Source organism: Brachyhypopomus gauderio, chromosome 17, assembly GCF_052324685.1.
Source record: "Brachyhypopomus gauderio isolate BG-103 chromosome 17, BGAUD_0.2, whole genome shotgun sequence".
Lineage (NCBI taxonomy): Eukaryota > Metazoa > Chordata > Actinopteri > Gymnotiformes > Hypopomidae > Brachyhypopomus > Brachyhypopomus gauderio.
Genome location: NC_135227.1, coordinates 19357564 through 19374069, shown reverse-complemented (window position 1 = coordinate 19374069; position 16506 = coordinate 19357564). Strand labels below are relative to the sequence as shown.

The 16506-nt window shown below is 45.6% G+C and overlaps 3 protein-coding genes across 3 annotated transcripts; all 3 read right to left on the bottom strand.

Moving 5' to 3' along the window:
- Positions 1-1996: 1996 nt before the first annotated feature.
- On the bottom strand, positions 1997-7220 carry ube2d1a (ubiquitin-conjugating enzyme E2D 1a). Its single transcript, XM_076978089.1, has 7 exons — positions 7098-7220; positions 5259-5322; positions 5119-5150; positions 4769-4846; positions 4273-4378; positions 3790-3883; positions 1997-3221 (listed from the first exon to the last, which is right to left on the bottom strand). Exons 1-7 carry the CDS (start codon positions 7119-7121, stop codon positions 3176-3178), a joined length of 444 nt encoding a protein of 147 aa, XP_076834204.1. The 5' UTR covers positions 7122-7220; the 3' UTR covers positions 1997-3175.
- LOC143480390 (uncharacterized) lies at positions 7210-10563 on the bottom strand. The gene is made up of 3 exons (XM_076978056.1): positions 10304-10563; positions 9811-9895; positions 7210-9549 (listed from the first exon to the last, which is right to left on the bottom strand). Exons 2-3 carry the CDS (start codon positions 9884-9886, stop codon positions 7844-7846), a joined length of 1782 nt encoding a protein of 593 aa, XP_076834171.1. The 5' UTR covers positions 9887-9895; positions 10304-10563; the 3' UTR covers positions 7210-7843.
- Positions 10564-13496: 2933 nt separating this feature from the next.
- vsx1 (visual system homeobox 1 homolog, chx10-like) lies at positions 13497-15264 on the bottom strand. The gene is made up of 5 exons (XM_076977872.1): positions 14883-15264; positions 14518-14596; positions 14299-14422; positions 13920-14100; positions 13497-13747 (listed from the first exon to the last, which is right to left on the bottom strand). Exons 1-5 carry the CDS (start codon positions 15262-15264, stop codon positions 13497-13499), a joined length of 1017 nt encoding a protein of 338 aa, XP_076833987.1.
- Between the last annotated feature and the right edge of the window lie 1242 nt (positions 15265-16506).

Sequence of the window (16506 nt, the reverse complement as noted above, 5' to 3'; positions counted from 1 at the left end):
AGTAGCACTGCAGTAGACACTGGAACAGGGCTGGATTAAGCAGAGTAGCACTGCAGTAGACAGTGGAACAGGGCTGGATTAAGCACACACAGTATCACTGCAGTAGACAGTGGAACAGGGCTGGATTAAGCACACACAGTATCACTGCAGTAGACACTGGAACAGGGCTGGATTAAGCAGAGTAGCACTGCAGTAGACAGTGGAACAGGGCTGGATTAAGCACACAGTAGCACTGCAGTAGACACTGGAACAGGGCTGGATTAAGCAGAGTAGCACTGCAGTAGACAGTGGAACAGGGCTGGATTAAGCACACACAGTATCACTGCAGTAGACAGTGGAACAGGGCTGGATTTTTCTTCCATGAGTTTTTTTTCCTTTTCTTTTCATCATCCATGCTCAAATCCACTGGCCTTTCACAGAAGGTTTGATGGCAGTCTCACAGAGTTGAACCAGATATGTTGGAGGAAAGAAGAGATTAAACTGTGCAGTGAAGAGATTCGTCAGATTAGGACTATGATTAGGGCCCAGTGCATCACACCAGAACATGTTCAAGTTTAAGAGAAGCACCACGACCATCTCATCTCCAAATTTGCCCCTTGACTGTTGGAATCTGCCTCATTTGAATCCATAAATATATCTTAAATTCGAATGTGGGATGTTGGATAGACATTGGTGAAGCTTCTTTACTGGACCTCATGATTAAACTGGTGCAACCTGTCCAGCCAATCATAATGTAGAACGAATATCCACTAAAGTCCCAGAGTAGTGTTCCTAAGTAGTGTTCCTAAGTAGTGCCTTTGTATTCCCTACACATTAGTCATGTCATATGGGTCAAGGGAACTGCAATCGATGAACTCCTTTAATTCGGAGTGCCCTACGATGTCATCACACAGAGGACATACGTGTGTGTGTGTTTACTGCCAGGTAAATGGAACACTTCCTATATTTTCTAATAAGGCTTACAGTATAATGTAGCGTCAGCTGCAGCCAGAGTTCTGACCTTAACTAGAAAATTCGGTCAGATCAGACGAGTCCTATCAGCCCTGCATTGGCTCCCAGTTAAATTCCGTATTGATTTTTTAAATTCTTCTACTGACCTATAAAGCACTGCACGGGCTTGCTCCTGAATACCTCGAGGAACTTATTTCCTATTATGAACCCCCACGTCCACTAAGATCACAGGGTGCTGGCCTCTTATTAATTCCACAAATTAATAAGGTAACAGCAGGGGGAAGAGCCTTTTCTTATAAGGTCCCGCCAGCTATGGAATAACCTTCCAGACAGCGTCTGGAAGTCTCAATCTTTAAGTCTAGGTAACTTTGATAACTAATATGCCCCCTTGGATAAAGGTACAGATCCAGGGGTTCATAGACGAAGGGTTTTATGGTAAACTGGGGCACTGGTGCTGTCGTCCTGTCACTGCACATGATCACTCAAGTTTGTTGACAGTGCAGTGGATGGATGCTAATGTCTCAGAATGCCCCCAAGTCTGTGTTACCTTCCGATTCTGCCTTTTTTAGCTAGGCTGAAATAATTTAATTTAATGCCGGAGTTGCTGCCACACTCCAGAAATGTTTATAATCTCATCTGTCCCGTATATGACCTCATACAGAGCTAAATTTCCTTGTTTTATCTTCTCCACATGGCTGCCCGTCTACTCGAGGAACACCGAGATGAGGAGATACGAGCCTTTCCGGAGATCCATCCTGGGCCGGCCACCTCCTGCCTAACCAGATATGATGGAGGATCAACCCACCGCCCTGACTAACCAGTGTGATGGAGGATAAACCCACTGACCTGACTAACCAGATATGACCAACCCACTGCCCTGACCAGTGTGGATGAAGGATAAACCCACTACCCTGGGCCCTCTCACTGCCCTGAATTCTCCTCTGCTATGACCAACATTACCAACCATCAAGACGTTTAGGACTGAACAGGAATTACATAAAGAACTCATGTATATAAATACACACCAAGATGGACTTTATTTATCCCTCACATCTTTTCTTTGTTTCTCTTTTTAAATTGTTGTCATGGTGACCGGTGTCAGCCAGAGGAGGATGGGTTCCCCCCTGAGTCTTGGTTCCTCTCAAGGTTTCTTCCTCATGCCCTTATGGAGTTTTTCCTTGCCACTGTCGCCCTTGGCTTGCTCACTGGGGGCTAGGACTCGGACACTTATAAAGCTGCTTTGTGACAATTTTTGTAAAAAGCGCTATATAAATAAAACTTGATTTGATACACACACACAACACAAATATCTGACTGATGTTGTAGAACAGCTCGTAATAGTCCATGTTTATCTCCGAATAACTAATACGAGTGAACTATGAAACAGTTAAGAAGCTAAATTTTCCAGCACATCTGGACACTTTTTGAACAGGTAACGTCCATGACGTCCATAGTTTTAAGTATGAACAAAAATATTAACTGCTGAAGGGACACACTTAAGTGAGCTCTCAATACACCACACACTTAAGTGAGCTCTCAATACACCACACACTTAAGTGAGCTCTCAATACATTCCTGTTCACTTGCTGCTCTGGGATTATTAGCCAGCCAGTTGGGCCATAAGCCATAAGGTCTTGACCAGACACAAAATGGGTGATGACTTGCATGACTTGCTGTATAGTGAACCATTAGTCACTTCTCCCCATGTTTCCTTCAGATTGAATGTTTCTGCTCCATACGTTCCTCTACAGTGAAAGTCATGGGGTGCTCTGTGGCACCATCTCAAGGGGAGGAGCTTCATCCAAATGTGAAGTGAAGCAGAAAAACAGCAGTTATTTGATTCTCATTCTTTTGTCACATTTTTAATGCAAAATAATAAAAATAGCTCCAGAATAGCTTTTAATACTATACAATAAAATATCTAAACAAAAAGTACCTATAACATAGGAGAATTAAATAATTTTCATAATTGTTATTGTTTTTTGGCTACTCTGGTCAGCAGTATGGCCAGGTAAAAACCACTCCCGTGTTTGGTGTTTGTGTAAACAAAAGTGGAAGGCTCAGCTGCGTCACACAGCGTCGGGTTCAGGTGCAGGACATCCTCTGGAAAGAAAGGGAAACGAAAGCCTTCCTCCCCGCGGGCTACGGGTGGCGGGCAGCACGCTGGCGTTCGGGGCCCGCTGGGCGCTCCTGGGTCAGGTCCTGCTGCTCTCGGCCAAGGCAGCTACATGGCATATTTCTGAGTCCACTCTCGGGCCAGTCTGTTGTACCTGAGAAAGTGAGATGAGAGGTGGACCGGGGGGGGGCAAAAATAATTGACACCAATACAGGAAAATTATACACACATATACACAAGCTGAAAACCATCCTCCCAATGTTTTGAGAATCTGGCTTATTAGAAATACAAACTTCATGTGAGCGAAGTGAGACATCGATCTCATGTGGAGACACGTCATGGTCCGAGTCTCCCTAAATGCACCGGTGATGCACTGCACCCTACTGCAATGCTGGCCTGCTCATTACTGACTACTATTTTTAATGAATTGATGAGTACATAAGCAGGGGCAGGGCTGGACTTTGGTCATGGCCTTGGGCCTTACTGCCACTCAAACTGCCTTTATACGCTCTACATCTGTTTATATGCAAACACTCTGAAACTACAAACTGCACGGCTCACCGGCTGCAGTACAACTTGCAACTGAATGATCCGATCACAGTACAAAGTAAACAGCGGTGCTTTCAGATGTTAAACGAAAGGATTAAACATTTTCCAAATAGTTTTAAGTCATGCTGGGCTAGGACCGCCCAGGGGGTGAACCAAACTGCGAGACTGCTTACTTGTCTTTGTCTGATTTGTAGACGTGTGCTATGTCGGGAACTAAAGGGTCATCTGGATTGGGGTCGCACAGCAGCGAGCATATGGACAGCAGCACTGAAAACAACAAGCACAAAACAAAGACTTGCACGTGAGATCGGTGAGGACTCTGAGATCACCCGTGCGTGAGACTCCAGTATCTTTAAGCATCTCCTCCGCTGATGTCCTGCAAACACCTACACACACAGTTCTAGAAACGTCACTGCAGTTCTAGAATTTGAATTGAACTTTTGGCAAAGTTCATGACGTTTTCCAGAGGGTTCGCACAAAAAATATATTCTCAGACACTTTCTGGCCAATTTCCAGTATTGACAAGACCACTTTTAGAAGTAACCAGATTCCAGTCCAATGTGAAGTGGAAACTAAGAAGGCCTAGGTGGAAACGCATCATGAGGGTGGAGTTGGGGTCAGGCAGTGGTGTCCAGCAGCGGGAGAGAGGGCGTCACCTTTGGACACGGTGAGGGCGGGACTCCACTGGGAACGCAGGATGTCCAGACAGATGCTGCCGTTGCTGTTGATGTTTGGGTGGTAGATCTTCGTCGTGAAGGCAACCTGGAAAAGAAGCAGCAATCCACCCATGGGTTCCTGTGTCCAGCATCTCAAGAGAAGTATGCCCTCTGCTCAATCCACTCACCTTTATTATCATTATTATTATTGTTCACACACATTTTTTTGCTACATTATCTACCATTCCCCACATAAACAATAAACATGTACACAAATACTTCTAAAAGGTCAAATTTATGCCATTTTGCAAGTCTAAAACAAGGGCCCAGATCCCAGCTGGTATTCTGGTAAGTGTGACGCTCGGAGCCAGAGCGCCGGTCCGCTGAGTGAGAGCAGCGGCCAGGGCAACAGGTCCGTCTGGGCAGCAGGTCCGTCTGGGCAGCTGGTCCTTCTGGGCAGCTGGTCCGTCTGGGCAGCTGGTCCGTCTGGGCTCACCTTGGGTGGTTTGAAGGGATAATCAGTTGGGAAGTGAATGGTGAGGAAGAAAACGCCACCCTGATATGGACTGTCACCCTGAGAGGAGAGAATGAGAATGAAGAGAGAGAGACAGGAGAGAAAGAGGGAGGGAAGGAGAGGAGAGAGGGATGAGAGGAAAAGAGCAGAAGGGATGGAGGAGGAAGGAAATAAGGGAAGGGGGAATTTAAATGAAGGTAGCATGATCAGGTGAGCTGAGCATACTCAACACCACTTATGTCATAATTAACATATACATACACCAGTAAACAAACAGACAAAACTATCAAAGAGCTAAAAGTGACCAGCAAAGAGAGGAGGTCTGTTCTTACTGGACCCATTATTGTAGCCTGCCAGTGGAACACTGCAAAAGAACAAACAGCAGCATGAGAGAAAGCTCCAGTGCACCACTGCGCTTAACCTGACAGACGCGCCGTCTCCGAGCCAAGCAGAAACATGATCGAACACTCACAGTCCTCTCCCATCGGCCCCGCCGAACACTGGGAGGGAGGGTCTCGCTGCAAGTCCTGTAACTCCTACACACACACACACACACACACACACACACACACACACACACACACCTGCAGTTAGAACCATCCTGACTTTAAGAGAAAACCTTACATGAACAACATCTCCTAACAGCTCGTTCTTGAAGTTTGAGGTCAGTCTGGAGGAATGTAGCGGCCCGTGTGGAGTTCCACTGTGTTCCTGTCCTCATCCCTGCTGAAGCCCCCCCCCCCAGAAGTGAGGTACCATACACACATAAACCATCACACCGCCACAGAATCGCTAGACCACAATACACACAGGTGGATGGGAGGTTTGTTGGGATTCTGTGGATGTCACAGTGTCGAAATTTGCACATCACATCTTTATAAAACACTGATATTGCAGAAGCCAATACTGCAATAATGAAAACGCATAAATATTCTACAGCCATACTTGCTAGGGAGTTTAAAAAAAACTGAGGTTTGATTCCTACAAAATGACTTTGCGGAAAAGCATTAAAGATCGTAATAGTGGTCGTCCATACAGTTCTGGATCAGCTTTGGTTCATATTAAACTGCAGCAAGAGACTGGACGCAGTTCACACAGTCCTAGTCATATAAATCCCAAGTATCTAGTGGAATGCCTGAAGCAGATATTTGACTACACCAGCGTTAAAGCAGAGTGGAGTCACTGGTGTACACCACGGTTGGTCTTCCGCATGAGGAGACTCAGCCCTGGGCTGCTTTCTGCTGGCAGCATTACAGCTGATGGCATGGCAGAAAAATTAACTGTAGTAAGCAATCCAATTACAACAGCGTCTAAACACACAAATTGTGCACACAACTAAATGACTGGTCCATGTACACAAGATAAACACAGACCATCACACAACACCTACACCTCTGTATGAATATATACAAATGTTATTTGCAGTTCAGTAACCCCCTTAAACAACAACATGGTGTAGGAGGATATTGGGTGTTTCAGAATGAGGATCAGGTCCTGATTCTGGCTCCAATTTCAGTATTCAAACTCAGAGAAAAAAAAAACCATACCGGCCCAGCAATAAGATAAAACTGAGCCTTAAATACACCCCTATGTGGTTTGAAGAGCTGTTTAGTGGAAATAGATGAGGCACTGCGTCCACACTAAACTATTAGACTGGCGAGGTGGTTACAACGACCCATTAACTCTGTGTTTAAAGGGATTAGAGTTAGACTCCAGAACAGCCTACACAAACATGAAACGTGTAGCAAAATGAGTTTACCTCAGCGACAACTTAAGTCTACTCTGATTCGTAAGACGAATTGGCCACTGTTTAACCATCTAATTTCCAGCATGCTTCTCTAGCAAACTACGTTTTTTAAAAAGCTACAGTAAAGCCACACGCCGTTTGGTCAAATACTGAAGTAACTTTTGTCTGGTTAGCCAAGCTAGCTGGCTAGAGGGCTGATAGTGAGTGATACACCGAGACGTAGCTGAGATTTTGTTTTATTATGTCCGACAACCACAACTTTAAGAGAGTTGACTTTTTAAACAAACTTTCCGCATCACGTAAAACCATTTAAAAAATGCTGTTAGAGCCGCAGTGAACATCTTGTCACGGTTCCCTGACAGGCTCAGTGACCCGGCTTTGTTCTCGACGTTGGGGGCTGACAAGTACGTTAGCCTGCTAGCTAACGCGGCTCGCGCACAGCCCGCTAGCCAATCACAATTACACTTTCCTTCGCCGCCAACGACACCAGACAAGAGCAAACGTGTCAGAAACGTCGATTCGAGTCGTGTCAACCGTTTTGTTTTTGTTTAAAACAACCGTTACCTTCTGGATCCTTTTCAAAGCCATCACACCTCGCGACGCCTCGCGCCCCTATGCAGAAACCTCCACACAACAAAGTGAAGGCAGAATCAATACAAAAAACGATCGAGATGGCTGCCGCAAACATCCAGCTTTATTTATTTCAAAATAGCAGTCCAACAAAAAGCGTGCATAGACACAGTGAACCTTACCTATGCAGATAAATACATTTAGATTAAATTAGCTGTAAATAACTAACAGAAATCATATTTCTAAGGCCATTTTCATTAGATTACATGTGTAATGCATATGTGCAACTGAGATGCAAGATACAACTGACCTTCAAGTGTAATATATTTTCCAATGAACTCTTACTTATTCAGATATTTTAGAAACATGCATTTGAAACTTTTACCACTGCAAGGCATGCTCTAAAGTTTTAGTCTCTATAGCAAGGTATTATTTCTTATATTAGACTTATTTATTTTTATGTTAGCAGCAATTTCCTAATGTTGCGAACTTGTTCACTCATATGGCAATAAAAATAACCTTATGATTATGAACATTCCCAGGGGCCTAATGCCGTGCAGTTTCAGATTTTCCCAGATCTATTATGCCTGATCCAGACCATAAAGGCCTTATTGATAACAACAGATGGGTTCGGTTTTTTAATTAAACCCTTACCTTTAATCTTAATTTGTAATATACATCTGGGTAACCATCTTTAAACATACAGTGCTTTCTTCATAGAAATTGCTAAGAAACACAATCTAAATGCTGTCTTTGCATTTGCCATTTTCTGTTTTATGCTTCACGTCTTTTACAACCTGCTTTCCGGGACACTTGTGGGTGTTGAAAGTTGTCACACGTGAGAAACAGCTCCCACATTCAGCGCACGTGTGCGCGTTTGATTTGGAGTGCGTCTTTGCGTGAGCTCGAAGGTTTGCGCCCACCCTGAAGCTCCGCCCACAGACCTTGCAGGAGAAGGGCTTCTCCCCCGTGTGGACGCTCTCGTGGCGACGGTAGCTGGACAAGTAGGAGAAACTCTTCCCGCACTCGCCGCACGCGTACGGCTTCTCGCCGCTGTGCGTGCGCTGGTGCATGTCCAAGCCCGTCTTGGTGAGGAAGCGTTTGTGGCACACCGCGCACACATGGCCGTCCGGAGCGTGCGTGCGCCGGTGACACAGCAGCTCGGCGCGGTTGGAGTAGGCCCGGCCGCACTGCGTGCACACGCAGGGGCTGCGATCGTGCACCTGCAGGTGCGCGCGGAGGTGCGCGGCCGAGACGAAGCTCTCCTCGCACTCCCCGCAGGCGTGCAGCTTCGCCCCGGAGTGCAGGAGTCGGTGCCGCCTCAGGTAGGCCTCGGAGCGGAAGCCCTTCCCGCAGGCCGAGCAGGGAAAGCGGGGCGTGGCGTCGTGGAGCTTGGCGTGGATGTTCAGCGTGTGGACGTGAGCGAACGTCTTCCCGCAGACGGGGCAGGTGTGCGAGGCCACGTCGGCGTGCGTACGGCGGTGGACGCGCAGGTGGCCGGCCTGCGCAAAACACTTCTGGCAGACGTCGCAGCTGAAGGACTTGACCGCGCGGTGGGTCTGCCGGTGTCTGGAGAGGTTGGCGGCCAGGCGGAAACTCCTCCCACAGGTTTCACAGCCGAACGTCTTCTCCCCCGTGTGAACCCGCTGGTGCACGTTAAAAGTGCTTATGGCCACGAAGGTCTTTCCGCAATCCTCACAGCGATAAGGCCTCTCCCCCGCGTGGACCCTCTGGTGGGACACCAAACCGCACTTGTGTCTGTAGCTTTTACCACAGACGTCACAGTTGTGCGGTCGGACCTCCTTGTGGACACTGAGGATGTGAACATTTAAGGCGCGTTTGGTGGGGAAGGCCGTCTCACAGCTGGGGCAGTCCAACCGCTGCTCTTCGCTGGGGCCACACTCGTGCGCCGCTAGCCGTGCCGCTGAGCCGAACGCTCTCCCGCACTCTTTACATTTCGCTCGCTTCTCTCCCCGATGCTCCGCTAGTCTGTGAGTCCCCAGACTGCATATAGACGGGAACTCTTTTCCACACGACGCGCACTTCACTGCGGCCTGGTGCGTTTTCAGGTAATGCCGGCTGCTGAATGCCTTTGAACAGTAACGGCACTTGATCCCCGTGTCTCTTGTAGGCTTGACCTGTGCAGGTGACTCTGGGGGGCTGAGCGGGTGTTTGTCAGAGGAAGGTCTCGCTGGCTCGTCCTTGGACTGGTCCCTGGTGTCCTCCTCTACAGACTGGTGTCCTGGAGAGACAGGCTCTGAGGTGGGCTTAGGAGAGGGCGGGCACTCAGGAGAGGGCGTGTCATCGGGAGAGGGCGGGTATGAGCTGTGCATTAGACAGGTGTCCGGCTCCGTTTTGCTATCTGTATGGCCTGAGTCTGGTTCAGTTACCATGGCAACACTATCTGTCCCAGATGGAGAACTGGGTAATGCCTCAAACCTGAACTCTGCATACACAAAAACATCACAAACATTACAGGTGACACACAGGTGACAGTTTTACCATCCCAAATAATGGCAAAAATCACATTCTCTACTTTGTCATCACAAAGTGTTACATGTTTCGTTTTGACAATTATTAGTTTCATTCATGTATTTTTTATATCAACGTTTTAATGGTTTATTTAGCCAAATATGATCAATTAACTCCACAGATCTGCTTCATTTATTATATTTATTAAAATGTTTAAAATAAATTAAACTGTTACCTTTAAATAGGCAATAAAAAATGCTATTTTTCTGTTGTCCTTTGGCAGTCTGCAGTCCTGGTACAGATTCCTCCATGTCGACACCCTACATGAACGGTAAGCAAAGATACAACAAGACGTGGATGTCTGATCACAACACAACACACCGTCCACCTGGATGTCTGATCACAACACAACACACAGTCTACCTGGATGTCTGATCACAACACAACACACAGTCTACCTGGATGTCTGATCACAACACACAGTCCACCTGGATGTCTGATCACAACACAACACACCGTCCACCTGGATGTCTGATCACAACACAACACACAGTACACCTGGATGTCTGATCACAACACAACACACAGTACACCTGGATGTCTGATCACAACACAGCACACAGTCTACCTGGATGTCTGATCACAACACACAGTCCACCTGGATGTCTGATCACAACACAACACACAGTCTACCTGGATGTCTGATCACAACACAACACACAGTCTACCTTGATGGGAAAATTCTGTCCGTTAGTATGGCTGAAAGTCTGAGTGCTCTGTCCGCTCGACTGCTCGCAGTACGGGTCTCCTTTGCACTTCTACGTGGGTTCGTCGAGAATCTGACTTAGTAATCTCCATTATCTTACGGTACCAAGAACTGCCCGAGGCAAGACATTGTACGTATCGGTGGTAAACCCATTATTGGATTTGGCAAACAGCTCGGCGAAAAGCACCGTGGCAGACACCAGAAACACGTGTGAGGAACGAGGTTCACTTCCTGCAACAAAAATATTCTTCTTCGTGCCTTGGCGGTCAAATGAGGAAAGACGGAAGGTACTGCCCCCTACAGATCTAGAGGACGCATCCCAATTACAGAAACATAACAAGCTAAATAAACTAGTAGTAGCCTACTAAATCAAGTGGTATCATTTAGTTTTATTGTGTTCTGTAATTCTGTAATATATTATTGTTATATATCTATTATACAAAGGGAATAAGTTTAATAAACCAGTATATATAGATCCAGTGATGAAAATGCTGCTCCCAGCTGCCATCCAGAACTGTATAACCCAGCGGTCTCACAGACCGGTTTGTCAGACAATATTTTCACGAACCGGCCTCTAAAGCGTGGGGGGTAAATATGACAAAATTAAATTATACAACTGGCATAAAAACAAATATAAACCGCATAAAAATAAAACTCACCAGACGCATCCAAGGACGTAATTGGGAGAGAATCGCAAAATGTTTTATTTTTCAAAATAATCATTTTTTTTTTTTCTGTGCGGCTCAGTACCAAATGATCCCACGGACTGGTACCGGTCCACGGCCACTTGGTATGGATAACGGCATTCCACACCCAGTCTCTCTCTCTCTCTCTCTCTCTCTCTCTCTCTCTCTCTCTGTCATTCTCTCTCTTTCTCTCTCTCTCGTATTGTGTAAGTACATTAATGTATGGGCTCTGACAACAGGGAGAATTATTAGATTAATGGTCTTAACATAAATGTAATAAGCCTTTAAGTATTAAGAAATTATACCAAAAATTTTTATTTTTTGCTTCAAGAACATGTTAGCATCTCTTTCACTGAACAGCACATGGGCACATAAGAAGAGGAGAGGATGAGGTCAGGTGACGTGACCTCCCAAGCGCTGAGAGGGAATCACGCATGTTTACAGAGAGAGTTTAAAGCTCAACCTCAACATTAAATCCTGAGATATTAGTGCTTCTTAAAGTCTGTGGAAGCCCAGAGGGGCCATCTGTAAGAAGCTCCACTGAAATATAACAAAGAACAGAAACATGAGGAAGCACAGTGAACCTCTTTCACATACAGGCTGCTTCTCAAGGCAGAGCGAGGGTCCTTGGGCCTGGCTGGGGCAGTTTGGCTGAGTGTTGGGAATGAACATTGGGGCATTCTGCAGGAGTGTTAGGTCTTTCTGTCTAAGCACAATGTTGCGGGTCTGAGTATTGTGGCTGAATGTTGGGGATGTGTTAGGTCTCACTACTGTGTTGGGCTCACCATGGTGAGTGTTGAGGATGAATTCTGGGGTTTCACTGAACTTCTAAGCTGCATCATTACCAGCACATCTCTTCTTCATCCATCTCTCCTTTACACATCTCCCCTACAACCATCTCTCCTTCACACATCTCCCCTACAACCATCTACCCTTCACCCATCTCCCCTACAACCATCTACCCTTCACACATCTCACCTACAACCATCTACCCTACACCCATCTACCCTTCACACATCTCACCTACAACCATCTACCCTACACACATCTCCCCTACAACCATCTACCCTACACACATCTACCCTTCACCCATCTACCCTTCACCCATCTACCCTACACCCATCTACCCTACACACATCTACCCTACACCCATCTACCCTACACCCATCTACCCTTCACCCATCTACCCTACACCCATCTACCCTACACCCATCTACCCTACACACATCTACCCTTCACCCATCTACCCTACACCCATCTACCCTACAACCATCTACCCTTCACCCATCTACCCTACACACATCTACCCTACACCCATCTACCCTTCACACATCTCACCTACAACCATCTACCCTACACACATCTCCCCTACAACCATCTACCCTACACCCATCTACCCTTCACCCATCTACCCTACACACATCTACCCTACACCCATCTACCCTTCACACATCTCACCTACAACCATCTACCCTACACACATCTCCCCTACAACCATCTACCCTACACCCATCTACCCTACACCCATCTACCCTACACCCATCTACCCTTCACCCATCACACCTACACCCATCTACCCTACACACATCTCACCCTCATTATGAACATCACCATGCACATGGCTTTCACTGTTAATCACATCTCCCCTCATTTCCTGTCCCTCTCTCCCTCTCTCTCACCACCTTCACCGTGGACATGTCCGTCATGCTTTACTGCTACTGTCCTGTCCTGCTTCTGTAAGACACGCACCTGTCCCAACATGAACCTCTCAGCTTTCCTGCCAGTGCTGGTGAACGGTGACTGGACGACACTCACGTATCTCAAACAGCACTGCAAGAATCTGGCTATCTTTCACCAAAAAATACAATGTAGCTACTACAACATTTTTGTTAGTCTTTATCACACATCATGACATATCCACAACTACAAGTGCATGGTTCTAATCAAAACAACAGCATCAACCCCTAAACCAAAACCACAAACGAATAATTTATTTATCAATATGTGAATTTATCTTGATGAATTTGCAAAGCATTGTTGTAGGTAGAGATAAATATTGACATTCAACTTGAACATAGATAAAGTGCTTCGTTGATTTGCTGGTGGACGAGCAGTATGGTCAGCGTGTCAGCGCACGCATCTTCTTGGCTGTCTTGACGTAGCTGATCATGCTAATCCAAACAGCAGTGTAACAGCAATATCTGGACATCTGCATTAACTAAAATGTAGAAAATGATGGAGAAAGATGGAGAGAGAAACATATACCTCAACTTATGTATGGATATAAGTTTAGGTAACTTAATGGACAACACATTTTATAACCATCATCTCATGTCCAGTGGATAGTCATAATTATTAATTATTCTCCAATCTTCAACTTTAAAATGAAAACAAGTCCATTGTCTTTACAGTCTCTGGTAAAAAGTGATCCACAATGTCCACTTCAGAAATATATACAGCGTTACGTTTTCAGTGCTCGTTTTCTGAATCGTTGGACTCATTGTGGTGAGGCGGAACTTTCAAAGTGCTTTTGGTCTCTTGTTTAGATGTGCTGGATAAATCTATGGCCATGTCCTCCGAGTCGTCTTTTGCATTTACCCGGCTTGACCACATGATGTCGCTGTCTCTGCCGTTTGCTTCCTCGGGATGTGGATTACAGTACGCGGATTCAGGCGTCCCTGGGGACTTCCTGCCCATTTCTATGGATTTTTTGTGCATTCCTGAATTTGAGAAAACACGTGTTAGAAAATTGACAGAAACTGACTCATAAATATTTATTATAATTGACGTTTAGCAGTTTCATTTCAAAATACGCCTCAGCTATGTAACCACGTGACAGGACACATATTTGAGTGTTTGATGATGAAAAAGTCAAAGCACCTGCTGTCTCACCTAGAAGCCAGGGAGCGCACGAGCCCATCATGCCGTTCTTGGCGGAGTTGATGATGGACTCCGGTAAAGGGATGGAGTGGCGGACCATGGCGCCGTACAGCCCGTACTCCGCCATCACGCTGCTGCGACCCCAGCATTTCTCTCGCTTCCTCCACTTGGCTCGCCGGTTCTGGAACCAAACCTGTGGAGACCACGAACACGCAGGCGCGTTTCATTGAGTATTTAATGATGCTTAAACTATTACTCAATGACACAACGCGCGCTCGTACAGCACAAAAAAAAAACTCCCGCCGTGTGTGTGTGTGTGTGTGTGTGTGTGTGTGTGTGTGTGTGTGTGTGTGTGTGTGTGTGTGTGTGTGTGTGTGTGTGACTCGCCTACCTGTATCCTGTCCTCGGGCAGCTCGGTCTTCATTGCGAGCATCTCCCTGGCGTACACGTCTGGATAATGAGCCTCGTTAAACGCCTTCTCGAGTTCTTCCAGCTGATGTGACGTGAACACCGTTCTGGGGTCAAAACGGGAGAGGATGTAACCAACACATCATGGTGCGGGAAATGACGGGTGTTCGGTTAACAAATGTTTTTAAACATATTACCATACCTGTGCCTCCGTTTCTTGCGTTTCTGTGAGTTCCCCGAGCTTTTCAAATCATTACGGTCACCGGAGAAACAGTCGTCATCTGATAATTATATGAAGCATGTTTAGAGTGTATACGTGCATGCTTTAACATTAATAAAACTCTACACTTCTTGATTTGATGCTATTTAGAACCAAATTTAATGTAATCTATATTTTAACCATATTCTGCTTTAGGAAGATATATTGATTTATGATATGAACATATATGAATATTCGATTTAGATAAACTGTGCGGTCATTTTTCTTTTAAAAATGTTATTTCAGCACCCGCACATATGAACAGCGCCAGCAATTTATCGCAAGCGACTGCAGCGATCGTGCCGTACCGGAATACGCGTCCCGCTGCTCGTCCACATTCGGTAGAAAGTGGCTTTCTGTCCGGGCCTGTAGGAGCGGTATGTTGGGGAGAAAGCAGGGGGCCCCGGGGGGCTGCTGTCCTGCCAAACTGCAGAGAAAGCCCAACCCGAGTGGTAGAGACGCTCCGGGAAACGAGAATCCTCCGATCCCCGTGTTTGGACCGTCAACGTTGCCGCCAGAACCAGGAGCGCTGTGATGGGGCTCTAGGTCCGATTCCAGACCCAGGAGATCCGTGATCGCAAAGCCTTTGGACCGAAATCCAGATCCATTCAGACGTGATTTGTCGACGCCAAAAGACGGAGTTATAAACTTGACTTTGGGCTTCTCGTCCGCCGCGTCTCGTCCTGTCATGGTTGCCATTCGCTTTTCCACCTCTGTTACCAAACTGGCGCGGGACGAGTGCGACTCCAGGCGGGACCATTTATCTGTCCTGCCTGTCCAACCGGTAAGTCCAGCGACCAATCAGATTCAACCTCAGATATACTGACCGCGCGGAGGCGTTTCCCCTTGTCAATCCCAAAGGATTAATTGCCACCAATTTTCCTTTAAATCCGATTAAGATTTTCTATTTCTATCTGAATTGATTCTAAGCTGTTTCTTCCCGGATAGATGCCAGATTTCATTTATGGCACTGTAGTGACTGAAGGGAACTTTCACCAGCACTCTTTCAGTTCTTCTGTTAGAGAACATCTCGATTCAATAAGTAGATTCCCTTTCCTTATTTCGTCTTTTATTTTGTTTTTGTTTGTTTGTTTGTTTGTTTGTTTGTTTTTTACTGACTTTACATTTTTTCAATGCTGCACAATATTACGTTAGGTAGGCTACTAGGCTACTAGTGTTTTGTGTCATAGTAGTCCAAAAAGTCAAATAACTCCCAACTACAAGATTTCGACCTGCTGCGTACCCGTCCGGCCCAGCACCAACTAACATCACGTATGCGCGCTCCCGAACACACACGGGCACGTCTGTCCGTACAGCGATGCATGCTGGGAACGTGCTTCGGCTCGGGTGGATTCAATTAAACATTCTTTTCCTATAGAAGGTAAAGTCATAATACTCCTGACACTGTAACCTAAGAAAACCCGCAATTTCCTCTTCGTCGTCTGTGTATTGAGGCGATTAACTGTCAGATTACGGCGCTGATTCGGTCACTCTGCTAAACATCAAGTTAGTCTCAGCGCTTTTGATAATTACACTGCACACGGTTTACATTATTAAAGAAAGACCTCAATCTCCCTGACCAGCTTGGATTAACAAAATGACAATTTTCATTTTGTATTACTGTAAACGAAATCCGTTGGAATATTTATTATTATTATTTCCTGGTTTATTCAATTTAAGTTAGTAAATTAGAAAATGAACGTTTAATTTTAATTAATTGTCATTAAAGTACATAAAGTGGAATATTATATTTAAAACAAAAGTAAGAATGTACATTTCTGAAGTACATTTCTGAATTTCTGATAATAATGATAACAATAAACAATAAAAATATCGTTGTTGTTATTATTGGTTTATTATTATTATTATTATTATTATTATTATTATTAGCTATTATTGTTGTTCCTAAACTTGTGCCTTGTATGCAATTCC

Coding starts and splice junctions, on each gene's coding strand:
- LOC143480390 (XM_076978056.1), bottom strand. CDS start 9,886: ATGGAGGAATCTGTACCAGGACTGCAGACTGCCAAAGGACAACAGAAA. Junction 9,550..9,810: donor TTTTTATTGCCTATTTAAAG/GTAACAGTTTAA, acceptor TTGTGTATGCAG/AGTTCAGGTTTGAGGCATTA.
- ube2d1a (XM_076978089.1), bottom strand. CDS start 7,121: ATGGCTTTGAAAAGGATCCAGAAG. Junction 5,151..5,258: donor GGGGCCGATGGGAGAGGACT/GTGAGTGTTCGA, acceptor GTTCTTTTGCAG/TGTTCCACTGGCAGGCTACA. Junction 3,884..4,272: donor CGCCCTCACCGTGTCCAAAG/GTGACGCCCTCT, acceptor TGTTGTTTTCAG/TGCTGCTGTCCATATGCTCG.
- vsx1 (XM_076977872.1), bottom strand. CDS start 15,264: ATGACAGGACGAGACGCGGCGGACGAGAAGCCCAAAGTCAAGTTTATA. Junction 14,597..14,882: donor GCAGCGGGACGCGTATTCCG/GTACGGCACGAT, acceptor TATAATTATCAG/ATGACGACTGTTTCTCCGGT. Junction 14,101..14,298: donor TGCCCGAGGACAGGATACAG/GTAGGCGAGTCA, acceptor TGGTCTCCACAG/GTTTGGTTCCAGAACCGGCG.